A 16656-nucleotide genomic window follows, 5' to 3' on the forward strand; every position below is an offset into this window, starting at 1 on the left:
TTTTTTGCTGTAAATAATGTGGGGTTTGCGGTGTCTTCTACGCAGGTTCACTCAGCAAGTAGTTTGATACTCTTATGAACTTACTTATAATATGTATTCATACGCTAAAAGCATTTAAAACATTAAAAAATGTTTAAAAAATTAAGAGTGCAGTGCTGCGGGTCCATTTTTATTTATTTTTGATTGTGCAAAAGAATGAAGCAGGAAAATAAGGCAACTCTTCTTAAGTTAAAAAGATGGGCAGAAATGTGTTGAATTTTTCAGCCATCCATAAACTAGTAAATAAAATGGGTTGCTTTAGTTTCCTGACTTGTTTCCCAGTTTATATAGTTCCATAAATGTAAAAATGCATGCATTTATAGATGAACTAAGCAGCACAATACTTGAAAGCAGTCGTCACAGACTCTCTACTGCAGTCTTGTGGCCATTTGAATATACTGCTATAAACGCCATCACATAGTCTTCTTTAGTCACTATAGGTCTCAACATGCTTAATTCTAGTGCAATATGTTTGAAAGCCGTTAATCATTGTGGCTTGTGTTCCCCAGGGTCTCACTGCACCTTGTATTTGTAGAACACTGCTTAATCCTACCTTTTTCTCTTTTTTTAATTGCACAGTCTTAGGGACCTTGAAATGTCCATTATTTTTTTTCTATTCATCTGGCTTTTCCTCTGACTCTGTTTTTTCCATCTCGTCTTTCAATTCTTCTTTGGCATCCTCTTTCTTGTCTTGCTCTGGTGTGATTTCGTCTTTCCTCTCCCACCCCACCTCCTCACCATCATCGTCTTCTGCCTCCTCCCCAGTGTAGCCCTCTATCTGAGCAATCCGTTGCTCGAGCCCTTTCTCAGTTCTTTCATAGTCAGAGAGCAGTTTTTTCACCTTAGCCTGCATCAGCTCCATTGTGCTGTAAATCCGGTTCACGCGGTCCTCCAGATCCTTCTGGTCGGGCTTCAGGTTGACCGGGTCCAGGTCGATAAGGTCATCTTTCATGAGGATTTGTCTCCCTTTTTCCTCCAGCATCATTTTGGCCTCGGGGTACTCTGTCAGAGCTTCCATTAGGTCATCCTTCGACAAGCAAAAGAGGTCCGAATACCCGATGCTGCAGATGTTCGCTGTCCTGCGGTTACCCGCTTTGCTGCCCTTGATGTTGAGGATGCTGATCTCACCAAAGTAACTCCCATCACCCAGGACACAGAACTGTGTGATGCCATCATCTGCCACCACAGCCAGCTTGCCCTCCTTGATGATGTACATTTCTCGCCCAACGTCACCCTTGCGGCAGATGTAGTCACCAGGGCTGAACACCTGTGGTTGTAATTTAAGCACCAGCTCTAGCAGCAGACCTGCTTCACACTCTGCAAAGATTCTCACCTTCTTCAGTGTGTCCAGGTGCACATTCATGCCTATCTCTGCTCGCAGCTTGTCCGGGAGGTACCGGAGAACCTCCCTCTCATTCTGTGCCTTTTTATTAGTCCACAGATAGTCAAACCACTTGATGACACGAATCTCCAGGTCCTTGCTAACATGGCGTACTTGCATGTATTGTTTGATGTTGTCAATGCGCGCCTGGAATTGTGCCTGAGCCGCGTTCATGTTGGAGATCATGGTGGCGATGTTGCCAACAATGGTGGCAAAGATCAGAACACCTACAAGGAAGTCCATCACATGGAAAAAGAACTCTGAGTCTAGTTCGGGTGAGGGCGTCTCTCCAATAGTTGTGAGTGTGAGGGTGGACCAGTAGAGGCTGAAGGAGTACTTCCTCATCAGCTTATCGAACTCCGGCTCTGTAAGCGCAGGATAGACCCAGGCATCCGAGCCAAAACCAATGGACTTGGAGAAAGAGAAGTAGAAACACGCATTCCAGTGAATAATGATAAGAATATACATGAGCAGGGTGCAGATGCGGAAGATGTTGGGATAGTTGGTCATGGTCTGGGAGCGCTCAAAGAACTCGAACATGCGGCTGATGCGCAGCAACTTGTTGATGCGGATCTCGGGGTAGTCTAGCCCCAGGGCAAAATACAGCACATCAGTGGGAATCATGGAGATGATGTCGAGTCTGAATTGAATGCTGTCCATGTAGTGCTTACGAAGGAGCATCTCATCTTTGACCAGCAACCCCTGCTCAAGATACCCTGTTTGACAGAGTGAAAAATTAAATCACTGATGCATAAAAGAAAAGCAAGTCAGTTCAGTTTGTTTGATGTTGATAAAAGATTGAACCCACTAAGCTAAGGTGTAAGACTTTAAATTTCCAAGTTTCTGAACTCATCTGAGCTTTCTTGAGGCTAGGCTTTACCAGTCCTAGTCCTAAAGGCCATGTCAGCCGCATAAAGAAGATCACAGATGTAGTCAAGGATGAACCATGTTATCAGGTATTCATGCTGCAGTTCTTCAAAGCAGGCTCTGCATAAAAGAATGATTGATTACTGCTCCATGTTTTGCTCCATGCTATGTGAATTCTGAAAGTACTGCAGCTCATTCTGCAGATACAGTCTCGTGTAGTGGGTTATGTACTGTATAGCGAGAGATTGAGTTTAAGATTTGGTACACTTGCATTAAATTGTACATCAAATAAAGCTATAGTTTATCTTAAACATTACAATACTATACTAATATTGGACATTATAATGTCAAACAAATTGCCACTCAAATCTGCCAACAAACCGTGATTAAAGCTTTCTCTATGACAGCAATAACAGACAACCAAACCTTCAGGAGCTAAAACCAGCTCAAGACTTAGATTGCAAGCCATGTTAATTGATCATGTAGACTTATTGCTTAAATTGATCTAGAAATTATAAAGAAAATAAAATATAAACAGATGTCCCGCATTCTATAGCTAAGATCTACGCTGCAGGTTATAATGTAGTGAAACTTCATTAACTGCTAGACAGCGCTTCAGTTTGAATGTCTCACTGATCACATTTGTATGAGTAAAAATGATTTCAATGCATGGCAAGCTTACCTTGCAATGATTATTGTCCAATTATACATAACAGGAACAGTGATGAGAGCCAGCCAATGGTAATAAAGACTGCTAGCTGGATTAATCACAAACACTTCTTTTGGCCTTGAAAGAGGAAATGAACAAGAGATACTGAAGAGCAAGCACTGATGCCCACTGATAGAATCAGAAAGCCACTAACTGAAGTGTTAATTATTTGCACCTACCACTCTGGTTTGTACTTCTTTTCTTGTTCCTTTTCTTTCTCTTGTTCTGGTTTTTGTTCTCTTTCTTCTTCCTTTTCTTGTGCCTTAACATTTTCTTTTACTTTCTCTTGTATCTTCTCACTTTCTTCTTCCTTTTCTTGTGCCTTAACATTTTCTTTTACTTTCTCTTGTATCTTCTCTCTTTCTTCTTCCTTTTCTTGTGCCTTAACATTTTCTTTTACTTTCTCTTGTATCTTCTCACTTTCTTCTTCCTTTTCTTTCTCACTATCCTGTTCCTTCTTCTCCCTCTTCTTCTTCTCTCTCCTTTCTTTTTTTCTGTTGGGCAGCTTTTTCTCTTTATTCACTTCTTCCTTTTCTTCTCTAGCAAATATAAAATAAATTCATGTGGCAGTTTGCATCATAAGCTAGGAATGTGCTTGCTGTATACGATTAGCTCTAAAATCTCTGCGGTGGTAAGTCGGCTTGTGATTACTTACTCCTTATTGCTGTTTTTGCTGAAGACATTACCCTGCAACCCTAGACTGGAAGGAGGACAAGGGCATTTGTTGTCTTTCTTAGGGTCTTCCATAACTGGAGTCATTTAGAAAGAGAGGGTCCGCTTATCTTCTATAAATGCTTCATAATAACAGTAACTATTATGATTATTATTAAAACTGATTCTGACATTTTGCATACACATTAAAAAAAAAAAATTCAGTTACCTAAAGGAAAACTCTCTTTTGAGAAGATTTTGTACAGTTATTACCTTATACACACACATTGTCATGCATCTAAGATCTTTTTGCAGGCAAGAAACTCAACTTTCAACCTAAAACACAATTAATCTTATGTTCTTATGCAGAAAAACAGCTATTAAAGCAGTAAATTTACTTCGGTGAAACACAACAATATGCTTGTTAACATTTAAACCATGACATTGTTAACACATGGTTATAAAGTCAGGATCAACCAATGGCTTTGATGCTGGTACATATTCTGTGATGCCTATGAAGGGCTTCGACCCTTTTAAGAGTATGACATGTTTTGGGTTCATTTATCCCCTTCAAGGGAAAGGTCTCTACAAATCAACAGAGAGCCTGGACCCATACATTTGTAAGGCTGCTTTGAGACAACACGTGTTGTTAAAAGAACTATAAAAATCACTTGCACTTGACTTCATTTATTCTGCCAGATCACCTTCCTTCTGTGAGAAAACATTTCTGTCCTGATGGGCGTGCTCACTTCCAGGCTGTTGGTGCCCCCATTACATTATAGAGGAAGCAGGAACAGACTATTTACATTATCCAGTTTTAGTCTCTAAACGCATGTCATCCACCTTAGTCTCCTTACTGAGAGGTAGCCCTATTTGACAGGGAGGATATAACATGTGAAGTAAATACATTTCTTTGGCCTGCCCAAAGATACTGTGGCAAGAAAAAAAATTTACTTTTTTTTCCCCCTAAAAGCTCCTGTGACCTAGACCATCATTCTCCGAATGGGAAGATGATGTGACTGAGACATTCACTTAGGTTGAATGGGTGCTCTAGCTGCTATGCTCTTTGATCTGGTAGTCAGAGAGCACATTTACTTCCTGTCCACCCTGTGTTCAAGTCCCTAGTAGGGTGGCTGCCTTCAGCCTTCGTTACAATTCTTCCTATTAAACTGTTGTGTTTGGTTTGTAGTTTTGTCCCAAAACTTAATTTGTAGCTGAGTAAATAAGAGTTTCAAATCTGGATATAGTTTTTGTATTGCATTGATCCATTTTACTCACTTTTGACATGGATTTCATGAAAATATCTTTTTTCTCTTGTGTGACATCAAATATGCTAATGCTTTCAATTTATAGCACTAGTGTTATTCAGTTAATAGCACTATGGTCTACTTGATTTTCAGTATTAATTGTTGCTGTGTATATATGTTTGTTCTGAAGGCACAGTTTCAACATGTAATGTTTTTGAGTCAATCGTTTGCTTTATACAAAGAGTTATTTTAGTGAATTTAGTAGAATTTTTGGATTTGTGTTCATGATTTGAAAAAAAACCAAAAGGCAATGTAATTTCAGAAAATGTGTTTTACCAGCTATTAACTGTAAAAGATATTTAAATTCAAAGTACAAGGAGAAAGAACAAACTAAAATCTGGGGGGAAAAAATCTGGAATAAAAACCTAATTAAATAGAATGTAAAGTTCTATGCCCTCTTCAGCCAGGATTGTGAGAGGATCATCAGATTGCTGTTTGACAGCATCAATAATCTAGATGAAACTTTTCTCCTTTTTAATAATGATTTTTATATAAACACCATGAAGACACTTTACAATGATAAGTCCTCTAAAAGGTCATTTTTAAGAGCTGGGGAAATGTGATTGAACCTGCATCCACTTTGTTTAGTTGCAGGAAATTATAAAAGTTCCATTTGTTAATGGATAATGTTATCTATACTACCAAACAAGGAAGAAATAGAGTTGTGGGCATCAGATTCTAAACACAGATATAGCTATATATTTATTGAGCTAAAAGCTAGTGAAAGCACATACAGATGTAATAATGAAGGGCCAAGAATTGAACTTTGTGGAAGTCCAAAGATACTGTAGAAGCCAGAGTGTCCACCCCAGGGTTCAGCTGTATCGAAGGCAGACTAACCATTCCATAGCATTATAGCATTCAGTTTACTACCTTACCATTCTTTCTTATCAGAATGCCTTATTATTTAATGTTATCGATATACCACATGAAAACAATGAAGGGAAACCTAGATATAGAATCAAGTAGTTAATTTGATTAAATTCACTTCAAACTCACCAAGATTATCCTCTCAGCCTCTCTTCTCATAACATTCTTCTAATCTTCACCCGGTTTTAGTTCTAAAAAAAAGCTTCAGGCTTTAGTACAGTCAAATAACACATTTGAATAAAACAGGATTATGTTAAAAATCTGAAATTGTCTTCTAAAAGTGACTTCACTTCTTTGTAGAGCCCAAGTGTACTGACCCTGAGAAGGATTGGGTGATCATTAAGAGGATAAAATGCAAGTGACAAAGTCTTTTATCCCCTCCCTGCCTCTGCATGGCTAAAAATGTTGGTGATCTCTCTCAACACCACCACCACCACTACTACTGCTACTACTATACTATTATTACTACCACTACCACTACTACTACTACTACTACTACCACTACCACCACTACTACCACTACTACTACTACTACTACCACCACTATCACCACCACCACCACTACTACTGCTACTACTATACTATTATTACTACCACTACTACTACTACTACCACTACCACTACTACTACTACTACTACTACTACTACTACTACCACTACTACTACTACTACTACCACTACCACTACTACTACTACTACTACTACTACTACCACCACTATCACCACCACCACTACTACTACTACTACTACCACTACTACTACTACTACTACCACTACTACCACTACTACTACCACCACCACCACTACTACCACTACTACCACTACTACTACCACCACCACCACTACTACTACTACTACCACTACTACCACTACTACTACCACCACCACCACTACTACCACTACTACTACTACCACCACTACTACTACTACTACTACTACTACCACCACTATCACCACCACCACTACTACTACTACTACTACCACTACTACCACTACTACTACCACCACCACCACTACTACCACTACTACCACTACTACTACCACCACCACCACTACTACTACTACTACCACTACTACCACTACTACTACCACCACCACCACTACTACCACTACTACTACTACCACCACTACTACTACTACTACTACTACTACCACCACCACCACTACTACCACTACTACTACTACCACCACTACTACCACTACTACTACTACTACTACCACCACCACCACTACTACCACTACTACTACTACTACCACTACTACTACCACTACTACTACCACTACTACCACTACTACTACTACCACCACCACCACTACTACCACTACTACTACTACCACCACTACTACTACCACTACTACTACTACCACCACTACTACTACCACCACTACTACCACTACTACTACCACCACCACCACTACTACTACCACTACTACTACTACCACCACTACTACTACCACTACTACTACTACCACTACTACCACCACTACTACTACCACTACTACTACCACTACTACTACCACCACCACCACTACCACCACTACTACTACCACTACTACCACTACTACTACCACCACCACTACTACCACTACTACTACTACCACTACTACTACTACCACTACTACTACTACCACTACTACCACCACTACTACTACCACTACTACTACCACTACTACTACCACTACCACCACTACTACTACCACTACTACTACCACTACTACCACCACTACTACTACCACTACTACCACCACTACTACCACCACTACTACTACCACTACTACTACTACCACTACTACTACCACTACTACTACTACCACTACTACTACCACCACTACTACTACCACCACTACTACTACCACTACTACTACTACTACTACTACTACTACCACTACTACTACTACTACCACCACTACTACTACCACCACTACTACTACCACTACTACTACTACTACTACTACTACTACTACCACTACTACTACTACTACCACCACTACTACTACTATCACTAGTACTACTACTACTACTAATAATAATAATAATAATAATACACTACTACTACTACTACTACTACTACCACTAATAATAATAATAATAATAATACACTACTACTACTACTACTACTAATAATAATAATAATAATATACTACTACTACTACTACTACTACTACTAATAATAATAATAATAATAATAATAATAATATAAAAATAATAATAATAATAATTGTATAGCATTTTTTATTATTAATTCAATCCCATTTCAACATTTCAAACGTATTGTAGCACTTGTAACACAAGCGATCAGCAAGATATGTTGGATCTATGTCATCATATGTATGTAGCTCAGTAGTTAAGGTATTTGGTTTGTAATCAGAAGGTTGCTGATTCAGGCCCCACCATGGCCACTGTTGGGCTCCTGTGCAAGACCTTTAACCCTCAGTTGCTCAACTTGTTCTCAGTCATAATTGTAAGTTTCTTTGGATAAAAGTGTCAGCTAAATGCTGTAAATTTAAATACTATCACAAAGTATTGAAACATACAAGTGCATGGTGCAAAATGTAAATAGGAGGCTGCTGCATTGTGCATCTGTATGGTAATAGTTATGTAGCAGTATTTACAGTCATATTGGGTATATACAATGTAAATGTAGGTGTGGTATATTATAGAAATTAAACTTCACGACCATACACTTGGAAATAAATTAATGTTAAATGAAAATTAATTGCACTTGGGAGATAAATGACTTGCACATTTTGTCCCAGGTGTGTTTAATATGGGCTGAAGTCCCATGCTACATTAGAGTATTGGGCAGTGTTATTATGGAGAGAGGGTGCAAGCTGTGAACCAGAAAGAAGCTGTACTACCAAAAGCATGACCTAACTTCTCAGCACAGTCTTAATTTATGTCATGTTACACCAAGGGCCTTAACTACAGCTTTTGGTTTGACTGAATAAGCACAAGATCACCCATTATTAAGCGTGTTCTCCCTGTGTGTTGTGTAATCAGAAAGATGTGTGGGGGATTTACTCATAGCATAGAGACACTTGCCCACTCAGCACTCGGCCCGAGGTCTCTCTTATCCTATTAAAGCAAGCTGGCTGTCTTCTTAGCCACATACAACCTTCTGTTTTGCTGCTTCATTCAAAGCTGGGTAATGTAGGTGTAAAGCCCATGTTTCTCCAGTGATGCTCTTATGATGAAATGTATCAGGTGCATTAGCAAAGTAGAATGGCAAAAGGTAAAATTCCCAGTGTTGAATAAACATCTACACTGATAATGAAGTCCACCGAATGCAAGCAGCACTCTTAAGAATTAATTCAGCAATGATGATTTTGTTATGTCCACAGCCATATTAATAGTAAGATTTCTCTTTACACCCAAGAGCTACACATTTGTATTAAAGGTGTGGATATAATAAAGAGGTCCCTATTTGCAGAATGACATGCTGCATGTTTATTTGAAAAATAAGTCAAGACACAAGAGAGAGAGAAAAAAAAAAAACAATCATGAGACAGCCTCGGTCACAAAGGTTTGTTTCTTATATTGATTGCACTGAGGTGCACAAGAATCATTCAAACTTTAATCCCCCTCCCCAATTCTCCCATTAAACATAACATGCTCTTCTGTTCCAACCATGTAGCCCCTTTTCATTATATGAACTCCACCTCTCTTGGCATTATTAGTACACATGAGTGTGGCCTTGATCTCAATTCTGTGCCTCTTTTGTCAGAGCTACAGGAGGCAGGAGCTCAGGCTGTGTCACTCATAGAAAAGACAGAACAGGATCATTTAATGTTGCATCAGTGGCGGTGGAGTCATCAGCGGGGTCACCTGCAGGGGATTCTCCGCCTTCTGCCTCTTCTGCCTCATCTGCCTCGTCTGACTTCAGCGGGACTGCAGGCACCACCCGGTTGCCATAGAATCCTCCAGAATGGGGCTGGCACAGTGGCACAGTAAATCCTCAGTGGACTCAAACTGCTGTTTTAGAGATTTGGAGTATACGGATGTAATGTGATCCTGAGAGTCTAGTCGAATAACTCACTATTGCTTCCTTGACAGAGCCATCTCCTCTAGGGGGCAGCAGTGGGTTGTTGTCGAACGTGAATCCCTAAAAGAAACTGATATAAGCGTCAATACAGCGTGTGGTGTTTCACGTCAAAGGTGAGAGTAAGAGTTTTAAGAAAATGCGTATCTGGTAGCTTACAGGCATCTGGGGAGAACCAAGAACTGGAACACCCTGAGAACGCAAAAGAATAAAAGTAAAACGGGTTGCAGAGATTGCTTTCGGATTCGGTGGACTGCCATTGGTAATCAAGGCATTCCATTAGCACTGACCTGCTGCTGCAGGTGGCCAAACATCCGGTAGATCTCCATCAGCCGCAGGGCTGTGTGAGCATGAGCAGCTGCACGCTGCTACACGAGAGTGTACAAATCATTTTGCAAAAAGCAATCTTAACAGTAGGTGTCTGATTAGATTATAGACAGCGATCTTACCTCTTTGCTACCACCGTCTGGAGCCTAACAAGAAATGTTAAAGAAGTAATATAAAATGGCTATGTCACACAATATTATGGCAAGGGCAGGATGTTCATGTATGCTAAGTCACTGGCAATTATATTTATACCAGCAGTCTTCCACTGTAGGGAGGAAACGTTCAGAAATGTTTCTGAAGTGAATGAATTACTCACTGGGACAGCTAATGAGTATCCCATTAAACACACCAGGAACACCACAGACTGCATCTCAATCTAGCCAGATGAGAAATAATCACACACACAAACACACGGTTCTTTAGAGCTTTTCAAGGGAAAAACAGCCTTGTTAATAACACAGCCACCCCTTTGGTATATAGTTAGAATGGTTTTCAAAATTGCCCCCCTGAATCACAGCCTAGGTTACAGAATAAGTTAAAGAGAGAGGTTAAAAAAAAATATTAACTGTACCTTTCTTGTTAAGCAAATCTGAAGACAACACGTCAAGAAACACAACACAAGTTTGGTCTAAAGAGTTGCAATATATATATATACTCTGTACCTCCTGGAATGAACCAATCATGCCTCAGGAAAGATAGAGGAGAGATTAACTCTTCAAAAACAAATCAGAATTCCAAGAGTTATGAATAATTATAGACTCATTTTTTGCTTGGTGTACAGTTCCTCAAAGGGGGGGGGGGGGGGTGCAATCACTAAACACTTCACACTACGAGGCTTTGTCCATGTCTTACAGTGCTGTCAAATATTTGTACTCTTAAAAGCGTACAGACATCAGAGCTTTATAGAGATCATAGTCATATATGTGAAACAGATAGTTAGAGGCTTGGAAATGTTTTTCTTTGTCCTATATACATTTGTTCTGTGCAGCATAATATTTCCTATTAAAACACTGGGAGAGGAGAGGCTTTGATCACATATACAATGACTCAGGCCTTTGATTTGACCTTTTGAGTCTTGATCCTCTCAAGGTTTCTTCCTTAATTTCACCAGGGATTTTTCTTTGCAACTGTCACCACTGACTTGTTCATTAATCTGGAGCTACACCTTTGCAAAGCTACATTTGTGACAAGGTATGCTGTAAAAAAAAGCACTATATGAATAAATTTGACTTGACTTGTTCAAAATGACGTGATTTAAGATAATCTGGGCAGTTTTTCCTCACACAATTTTTTTCTTTTAAACATTTTTTTACTGCCTAACCTTTAAATCCAATATGTACAGAGGTTTTAATTGAAAAGATCTTCCTCCCTCTTGTAAATTTTACTGGCGGGTTAGTAAATCTCTTAGTGATTTTCACATCATTGTAAATTTCACACCATTGTATTCTGTGCATGGTGTGGTTTTAAGAGTGATAATTTCTTGCATGCAGCCTAAACAATTTTTAGTGATGTCTTTTGGCAGTCGCTAGCTGTGCCTGCACACCACACCTCTGTGGAGTTTGTGGAGATTGGTATAGTAATTGTTTTAGGACACACTTTTTTAAAAGGATGCGTGGTAATTGTATGTGGTTCTGGTTGGGTAAACTGATTTAAGCTTCCCTCCCCCCACTGGATGTTATTTCAATCTTCTTCCTAGGTTCACTGCAATCTGAACAACCATAAAATATGGCAATGATGGCAGTATCATTGGGCTTGAATCGTCACATAGGCTACATAATTAGGGGACAGAAGGTACAAATTCATGATGCTCCAAAGAAATCAGATTCATTATCAAAAACATAGTCTTGTTTTGACTAATGTTTTCTGTTTCTAACTTTGTAGCTAATTCCCAATGTAAGAATGCGACTGTCTTTACTTGGAAGCCCACTATATGGAAACAAGTCAAAGCACTTCAATAGTAACATGTAGTTCTTATTTGCTCTTATCAAGCTGGGTGGCCCTCAAAGTTGCTCCAGACACCCATTAGAAGAGATCTGCACATTCTTCACAAGTGAGTTCATTAAATGTGATAAGACTTAAGTCTTAAAGTTTCTGGTGTTTTTGAGAGAATATCACGATTTCTTATCGTCCAAATGTCCCTATAAAACTTGGCATGAGTGTTATAAGTCTCTGGCCTTGAAGAAGCAGAGGACCACCAAACATGAGGTAGTAACTGCAGAGGAGTAACCAATCTTGCAAGTTATTTTATACTCATTTTCATATTCACTCAAGCAATGAGTGCATAACATGACTGAAATGAATAGACTATCATTTTAGTTCTGTACTCTGAGGACAAAAATCTATAACAAATTCTATAACACCTGTGACCACATCTACCCAACTTGAATATATCTTGTATCCTGATTATTTATTATTTGTTTATTGTTTATAGTCCTTTGGCAAGGTAGCATAGGCTTTTACCTCTCTTGTGGTATAGTTCTACCTTTTCTGGTGGTATACTTCTATACTTTATTGCAGTGTAGTTCTACCCTTTCTCTGAGCTCCACTATCACGAGTTGCACCATTGCATCAATGCTGAACACACACTTTTTTTTTAGTTCAACTTTACCGCCTATGTCTTCCTTTTGCTCTGAATGAATCACAAAAATATTTAAAGAAGTGATGGCACATAAGTTGACCATTTTTCTAGACACTGAATACTCTTACAGATGTTCATTTCAACAGAGCAGAAAGTGACAGATGAGGTTGGAGATTGAATTCCAGTTTGATGCAGCACACAGTGTGAGAGCATGTAGAGACAGTAACGATAATCTTATGAGACAGTGACAAACTGTTGAAAAGTTGATGATAAATGTGTCTTTACAAGTTGCATGAGAAAAAAACAGATGGTGTGATAAAGGACCGGAGGCAAACTTGTTTTTTCCTTTCTGTAAGATACACTTTTACAGTAGTACAGTCTTAGTGTAGAAGTCATGAGTTTGGCTTTGATTCGACCCCAGAAATTTCAAAGCATTGTGCAGTCATTTTCTCATGTGACCGATTCAAGAGTACATTCAACCAAAAATATAAGCATAGAGTTTAGTTTATTTTTCAAACTTGATTCACATAGTAAACTTTTGTTCATCAGTTCATTTTGTTCACCAGTTTTTTAAATATCAATTTTCACTTGTGAATTTAAGTAGAACAGTGCAGTCACTGAGACCTACCCAGAAGGCACAGAAATAAATGGGCTATGCTACAGAGCTAAAGTTATCTGAACAGCACTCTTCTATAAGGCTGTGCTTGGATCTTAACATCTCATTCTCCAGATCTTTATGGCAAGAAGGCTTCTGTCACAAATGCGGAGAGGAAAAAAGGAAGGACTTAAAACACAGACTACAAAATATCCAAATATTACCATTTTCAATATGAATATTCATCGGTTTTCCATAGCAGGATAGTAACTTACCTTCAGTCTTTATGGCTGCAATGCAGGAGTCAACATGGAAGAGAGTTAGGGGTAATCACAATTTTGGATGCTTAATTTAATGAACTTCACACATGCATGCACGCGCACACACACACACACACACACACACGCACTCTCTCTCTCTCTCTCTCTCTCTCTCTCTCTCTCTCCAGTCATACCTGGCCTGCTTGCATTTGCTGATCTTGCTGAGGTTGTTGTTGAACATCACTAAACTGAGGAGGAGTAGCCTGGTATTAAAAGATTTGTGAAGGAGAGCAAGAGAGATGGGGAGAGAGAAGAAAAGAGCTACTAAATCAATTTTCCCTTCAAAATAATCAATCTTTATATGATATTAACTCATAGTAATCTTACTCTAGGCTGTTGCTGTTGAGGAACAGTCTGTGGTGCATAGTCAATGGGCAGGATCTGCAGAATGGATTTCAAAATATAATTTTAATAGCCAATACTCCTGGCAAATACTCTGGGTAATTGCGAAAAAAACAGAAAAGGAGTAGAAAGTGATACCTGGCCTCTGCTGAAGTCATAAGGGTAATACTTGAATGGAAAAAGTAAAACACAGAGTTACCATGACAGCTACAGTATGGCAGTTCCATAAAAATATGCCATGGGCTAATTACCTATGATAAGACACTAGCCTGAGACAGTTTAAAAGAACACAGTAAAGTAGGTCTAGCATACTTTGTTTTTTACAATATATAATTCACACATGCCCTGTTGCTGCTGACTTACAGTTCAGCAAAATTGCACTGCTCTTAGAGACACGAGTCTATGGAAGGCCTTCTGTTACAGTCCAAAACCAGAGCCACAGCAGAATAGGCCGAAGCAATTTAAATTCAGATCTAAAATGCTTTATTAAACTTTAAATGTAATTTAAACTAACTGCTTTAATATTTCCGCAAAGAAACAATGTTCAGTAATAAAATCAATAATGGTTCAAGGTAAAAGTCAGCAATAAGCTTAAAGAAACGGAGCGAACCAGAGCTGTGGATGGATTACTTACAATTTCCACACTTTTTCTACCTGGAGCCTTAGGGAGAGAGTACTTAATGAAAGCCTGGCTTGGAAAAACCTGTGAATGGTAAAAAGTAATTACTTCATCACTCAGGACGAGATGAAACATTTCAGTGTATGCATGCAACCGAGTGAGATGAATATATGTTTCTGGTTTGTAAAGAAATAAATGAAGGCATGCATGGTACACAGGTGTATGCAACATGCTAGAAGGAGAAATGGATTCCCAAAGTGCAAGGTCAGTGAGAGCACTCACAGGTCCGGACCCTGCGCCTACTGGAGAGCCTGGGTATCTTGGAGGAAACACCTGGATAGCGATCATATAAAAAAGTTAGACACAGCGGGTTGGGGGGGTTATATTTTGACGGGCATAATGGTAAGGAGTAGAAAATGGGGCATACAATCTCCATGCTGATGGGGCTGTTGATATTAGGTTGAAGGTGAGTTGGCACCGGAGGGAAGAAATCATTATTCCCCTTCAAAACAAATCCACACAAAAGGACAGTTTTATAAATTGACACTTTTTAACATATTTTCCCACAGTTAATACTTGATCTTATGAAACAAACTTCATTGTTAATTTTTAATGTTTGGGACCAATGACCCGCTCCCACTCTCAGAGATAGCAGGATATAGCAGCATACTGTATGTATGAGTTACCTGAGTAGAGGGTCCTGATGGAATTGGGTTTCCGTAGTGTGGCAAGTAATTGAGGAATGGTGGCATCTGTAAATATATTTGCACCAGAATGAAAGAAGAAACTTCAAGCTCCTGAGATACTGTCTAAATCAGGCATGTCCGCTTCTATCCACAGGGGGCCAGTGTGGTGGCATGTATCCATTCCAGACAAGCAGGAACACAACTGATTGTACTTGCTAGGTTGGAATGCAGACCTGCAGCAGAACTGGCCCTATATGCACAAGATCAGACTCCTCTGACTCTCAAACCATTTGACTGCGAGTTATACCGTGTATGACTATGTACGTGACAAATAAACCAAACTTGAAACTTGATCTAGACAGTACCAGACACAACTGTTCTAGATCTACAGTAGAAAACCCCATTGATCCCCAAAGCATTTCAGCACTGATGGCCAGAACTATCTAAAAGTCTGATGCCAGTGGCATTTTTTTTTTTCTTTTTTATCGCATTTTTACATACTGGTGCAGCAGACACTGCGGTGACAAATGACAGGCAGAGAATGGAGCTCCACATGGTTCCAGATGCCAGTAACAGTAATTTGCAGAGGAGGAATGTGGTCCTGCAAAACATCAGTGCGACCCAGCATTCAATAAGATTTCACGGGAAATGCGCCATTGAACAAAAACTGAAGATGTTAACGGTAGAAGAACTTGAATCTCACCTTAAGGCTGAGCTGGCAGTGACGACGGTGACTCGGTTGATGGCTGTGGGGGAAAGCCGGCCCGCTTTTATTCTGTCGCTGGCTCTTACGTTCTACTTAGTCATAGCCTGGTGGACATGGTAATTTACTAAATGACCTGTAGCCAGACAGCGTTTGAAATCTCAGTGCAGTTGTGATTATCATGATAACATGGCAGGGAACTGCAGACATCCGTATACTTCACCAAGCTCAAGGACAAATGAGGTTTCAGCTTCACACTCTGTTTTGCTATATGCGTGTGCTGCGCAAAGACTATTAAAATAGTAGAACCGGTATAAAATTAGATATAGTATTTTGCAATGAGGAACTTCTGTATTCTATGTCATATATTCTATTATGTAATACTAGAACAACCTTGAAGAGCAAGCTAATAAACATCGAGCTGTGTTTCTAATAAGTGCGGATCTAATAATTGTTTTCTTAACTGGAAACCTTGATTTCTCTATGTATGTTATGCATGGTTAGATACATTGACTTGCGATTCTAATAACAATAAACAGTGCAATGATGATCCTAAAATAACAATTAAAACTTATTGCCAGTGACAATAACTTATTGCCAGTTAAACTGGTATCAACAACAC

At 39.3% G+C, this 16656-nt stretch overlaps 3 protein-coding genes across 4 annotated transcripts; all 3 read right to left on the reverse strand.

The window, feature by feature from the left end:
• Positions 1-652: 652 nt before the first annotated feature.
• Positions 653-3755, reverse strand: cnga1a (cyclic nucleotide gated channel subunit alpha 1a). Its single transcript, XM_035529566.1, has 6 exons — positions 3652-3755; positions 3417-3535; positions 3191-3302; positions 2970-3074; positions 2301-2407; positions 653-2136 (listed from the first exon to the last, which is right to left on the reverse strand). Exons 1-6 carry the CDS (start codon positions 3753-3755, stop codon positions 653-655), a joined length of 2031 nt encoding a protein of 676 aa, XP_035385459.1.
• Positions 3756-9277: 5522 nt separating this feature from the next.
• Positions 9278-10379, reverse strand: enam (enamelin). 2 transcript variants are annotated; one of them, XR_004776515.1, is made up of 5 exons: positions 10314-10379; positions 10155-10232; positions 10024-10056; positions 9862-9937; positions 9278-9756 (listed from the first exon to the last, which is right to left on the reverse strand). XR_004776515.1 is itself a non-coding variant. In XM_035530253.1 (5 exons), exons 2-5 carry the CDS (start codon positions 10191-10193, stop codon positions 9583-9585), a joined length of 312 nt encoding a protein of 103 aa, XP_035386146.1. In that variant the 5' UTR covers positions 10194-10232; positions 10314-10379; the 3' UTR covers positions 9278-9582. The 2 variants fall into 2 exon arrangements, 1 of the variants encoding a protein (XP_035386146.1); XM_035530253.1 differs by having other exon boundaries at positions 9862-9927.
• Positions 10380-13350: 2971 nt separating this feature from the next.
• scpp5 (secretory calcium-binding phosphoprotein 5) lies at positions 13351-16070 on the reverse strand. The gene is made up of 11 exons (XM_035530276.1): positions 16035-16070; positions 15833-15932; positions 15332-15397; positions 15073-15147; positions 14928-14978; positions 14661-14729; positions 14165-14194; positions 14012-14065; positions 13819-13887; positions 13640-13654; positions 13351-13520 (listed from the first exon to the last, which is right to left on the reverse strand). The coding sequence occupies exons 2-10, from the start codon at positions 15884-15886 to the stop codon at positions 13649-13651; spliced, it is 474 nt and encodes a 157-aa protein (XP_035386169.1). The 5' UTR covers positions 15887-15932; positions 16035-16070; the 3' UTR covers positions 13351-13520; positions 13640-13648.
• Positions 16071-16656: the final 586 nt, after the last annotated feature.

The sequence above is a fragment of the Electrophorus electricus genome, chromosome 9, assembly GCF_013358815.1.
Source record: "Electrophorus electricus isolate fEleEle1 chromosome 9, fEleEle1.pri, whole genome shotgun sequence".
NCBI lineage: Eukaryota > Metazoa > Chordata > Actinopteri > Gymnotiformes > Gymnotidae > Electrophorus > Electrophorus electricus.

Bases quoted from the DNA above. Each gene is read 5' to 3' on its own strand.
- cnga1a (XM_035529566.1), bottom strand. From the start codon at position 3,755: ATGACTCCAGTTATGGAAGACCCTAAGAAAGACAACAAATGCCCTTGT. The intron at 3,536-3,651 runs GTAAGTAATCAC...TATATTTGCTAG, and splicing joins AGCAAAAACAGCAATAAGGA to AGAAGAAAAGGAAGAAGTGA. The intron at 2,137-2,300 runs GTAAAGCCTAGC...TCTGTCAAACAG, and splicing joins GGCCTTTAGGACTAGGACTG to GGTATCTTGAGCAGGGGTTG.
- enam (XM_035530253.1), bottom strand. From the start codon at position 10,193: ATGGAGATCTACCGGATGTTTGGCCACCTGCAGCAGCAG. The intron at 9,928-10,023 runs GTAAGCTACCAG...AGTTTCTTTTAG, and splicing joins TTGGTTCTCCCCAGATGCCT to GGATTCACGTTCGACAACAA. The intron at 9,757-9,861 runs GTGAGTTATTCG...CCACTGTGCCAG, and splicing joins GCTCTGTCAAGGAAGCAATA to CCCCATTCTGGAGGATTCTA.
- scpp5 (XM_035530276.1), bottom strand. From the start codon at position 15,886: ATGTGGAGCTCCATTCTCTGCCTGTCATTTGTCACCGCAGTGTCTGCT. The intron at 14,066-14,164 runs GTATCACTTTCT...TCCATTCTGCAG, and splicing joins ATGACTTCAGCAGAGGCCAG to ATCCTGCCCATTGACTATGC. The intron at 13,888-14,011 runs GTAAGATTACTA...TTTTAATACCAG, and splicing joins CTCAACAGCAACAGCCTAGA to GCTACTCCTCCTCAGTTTAG.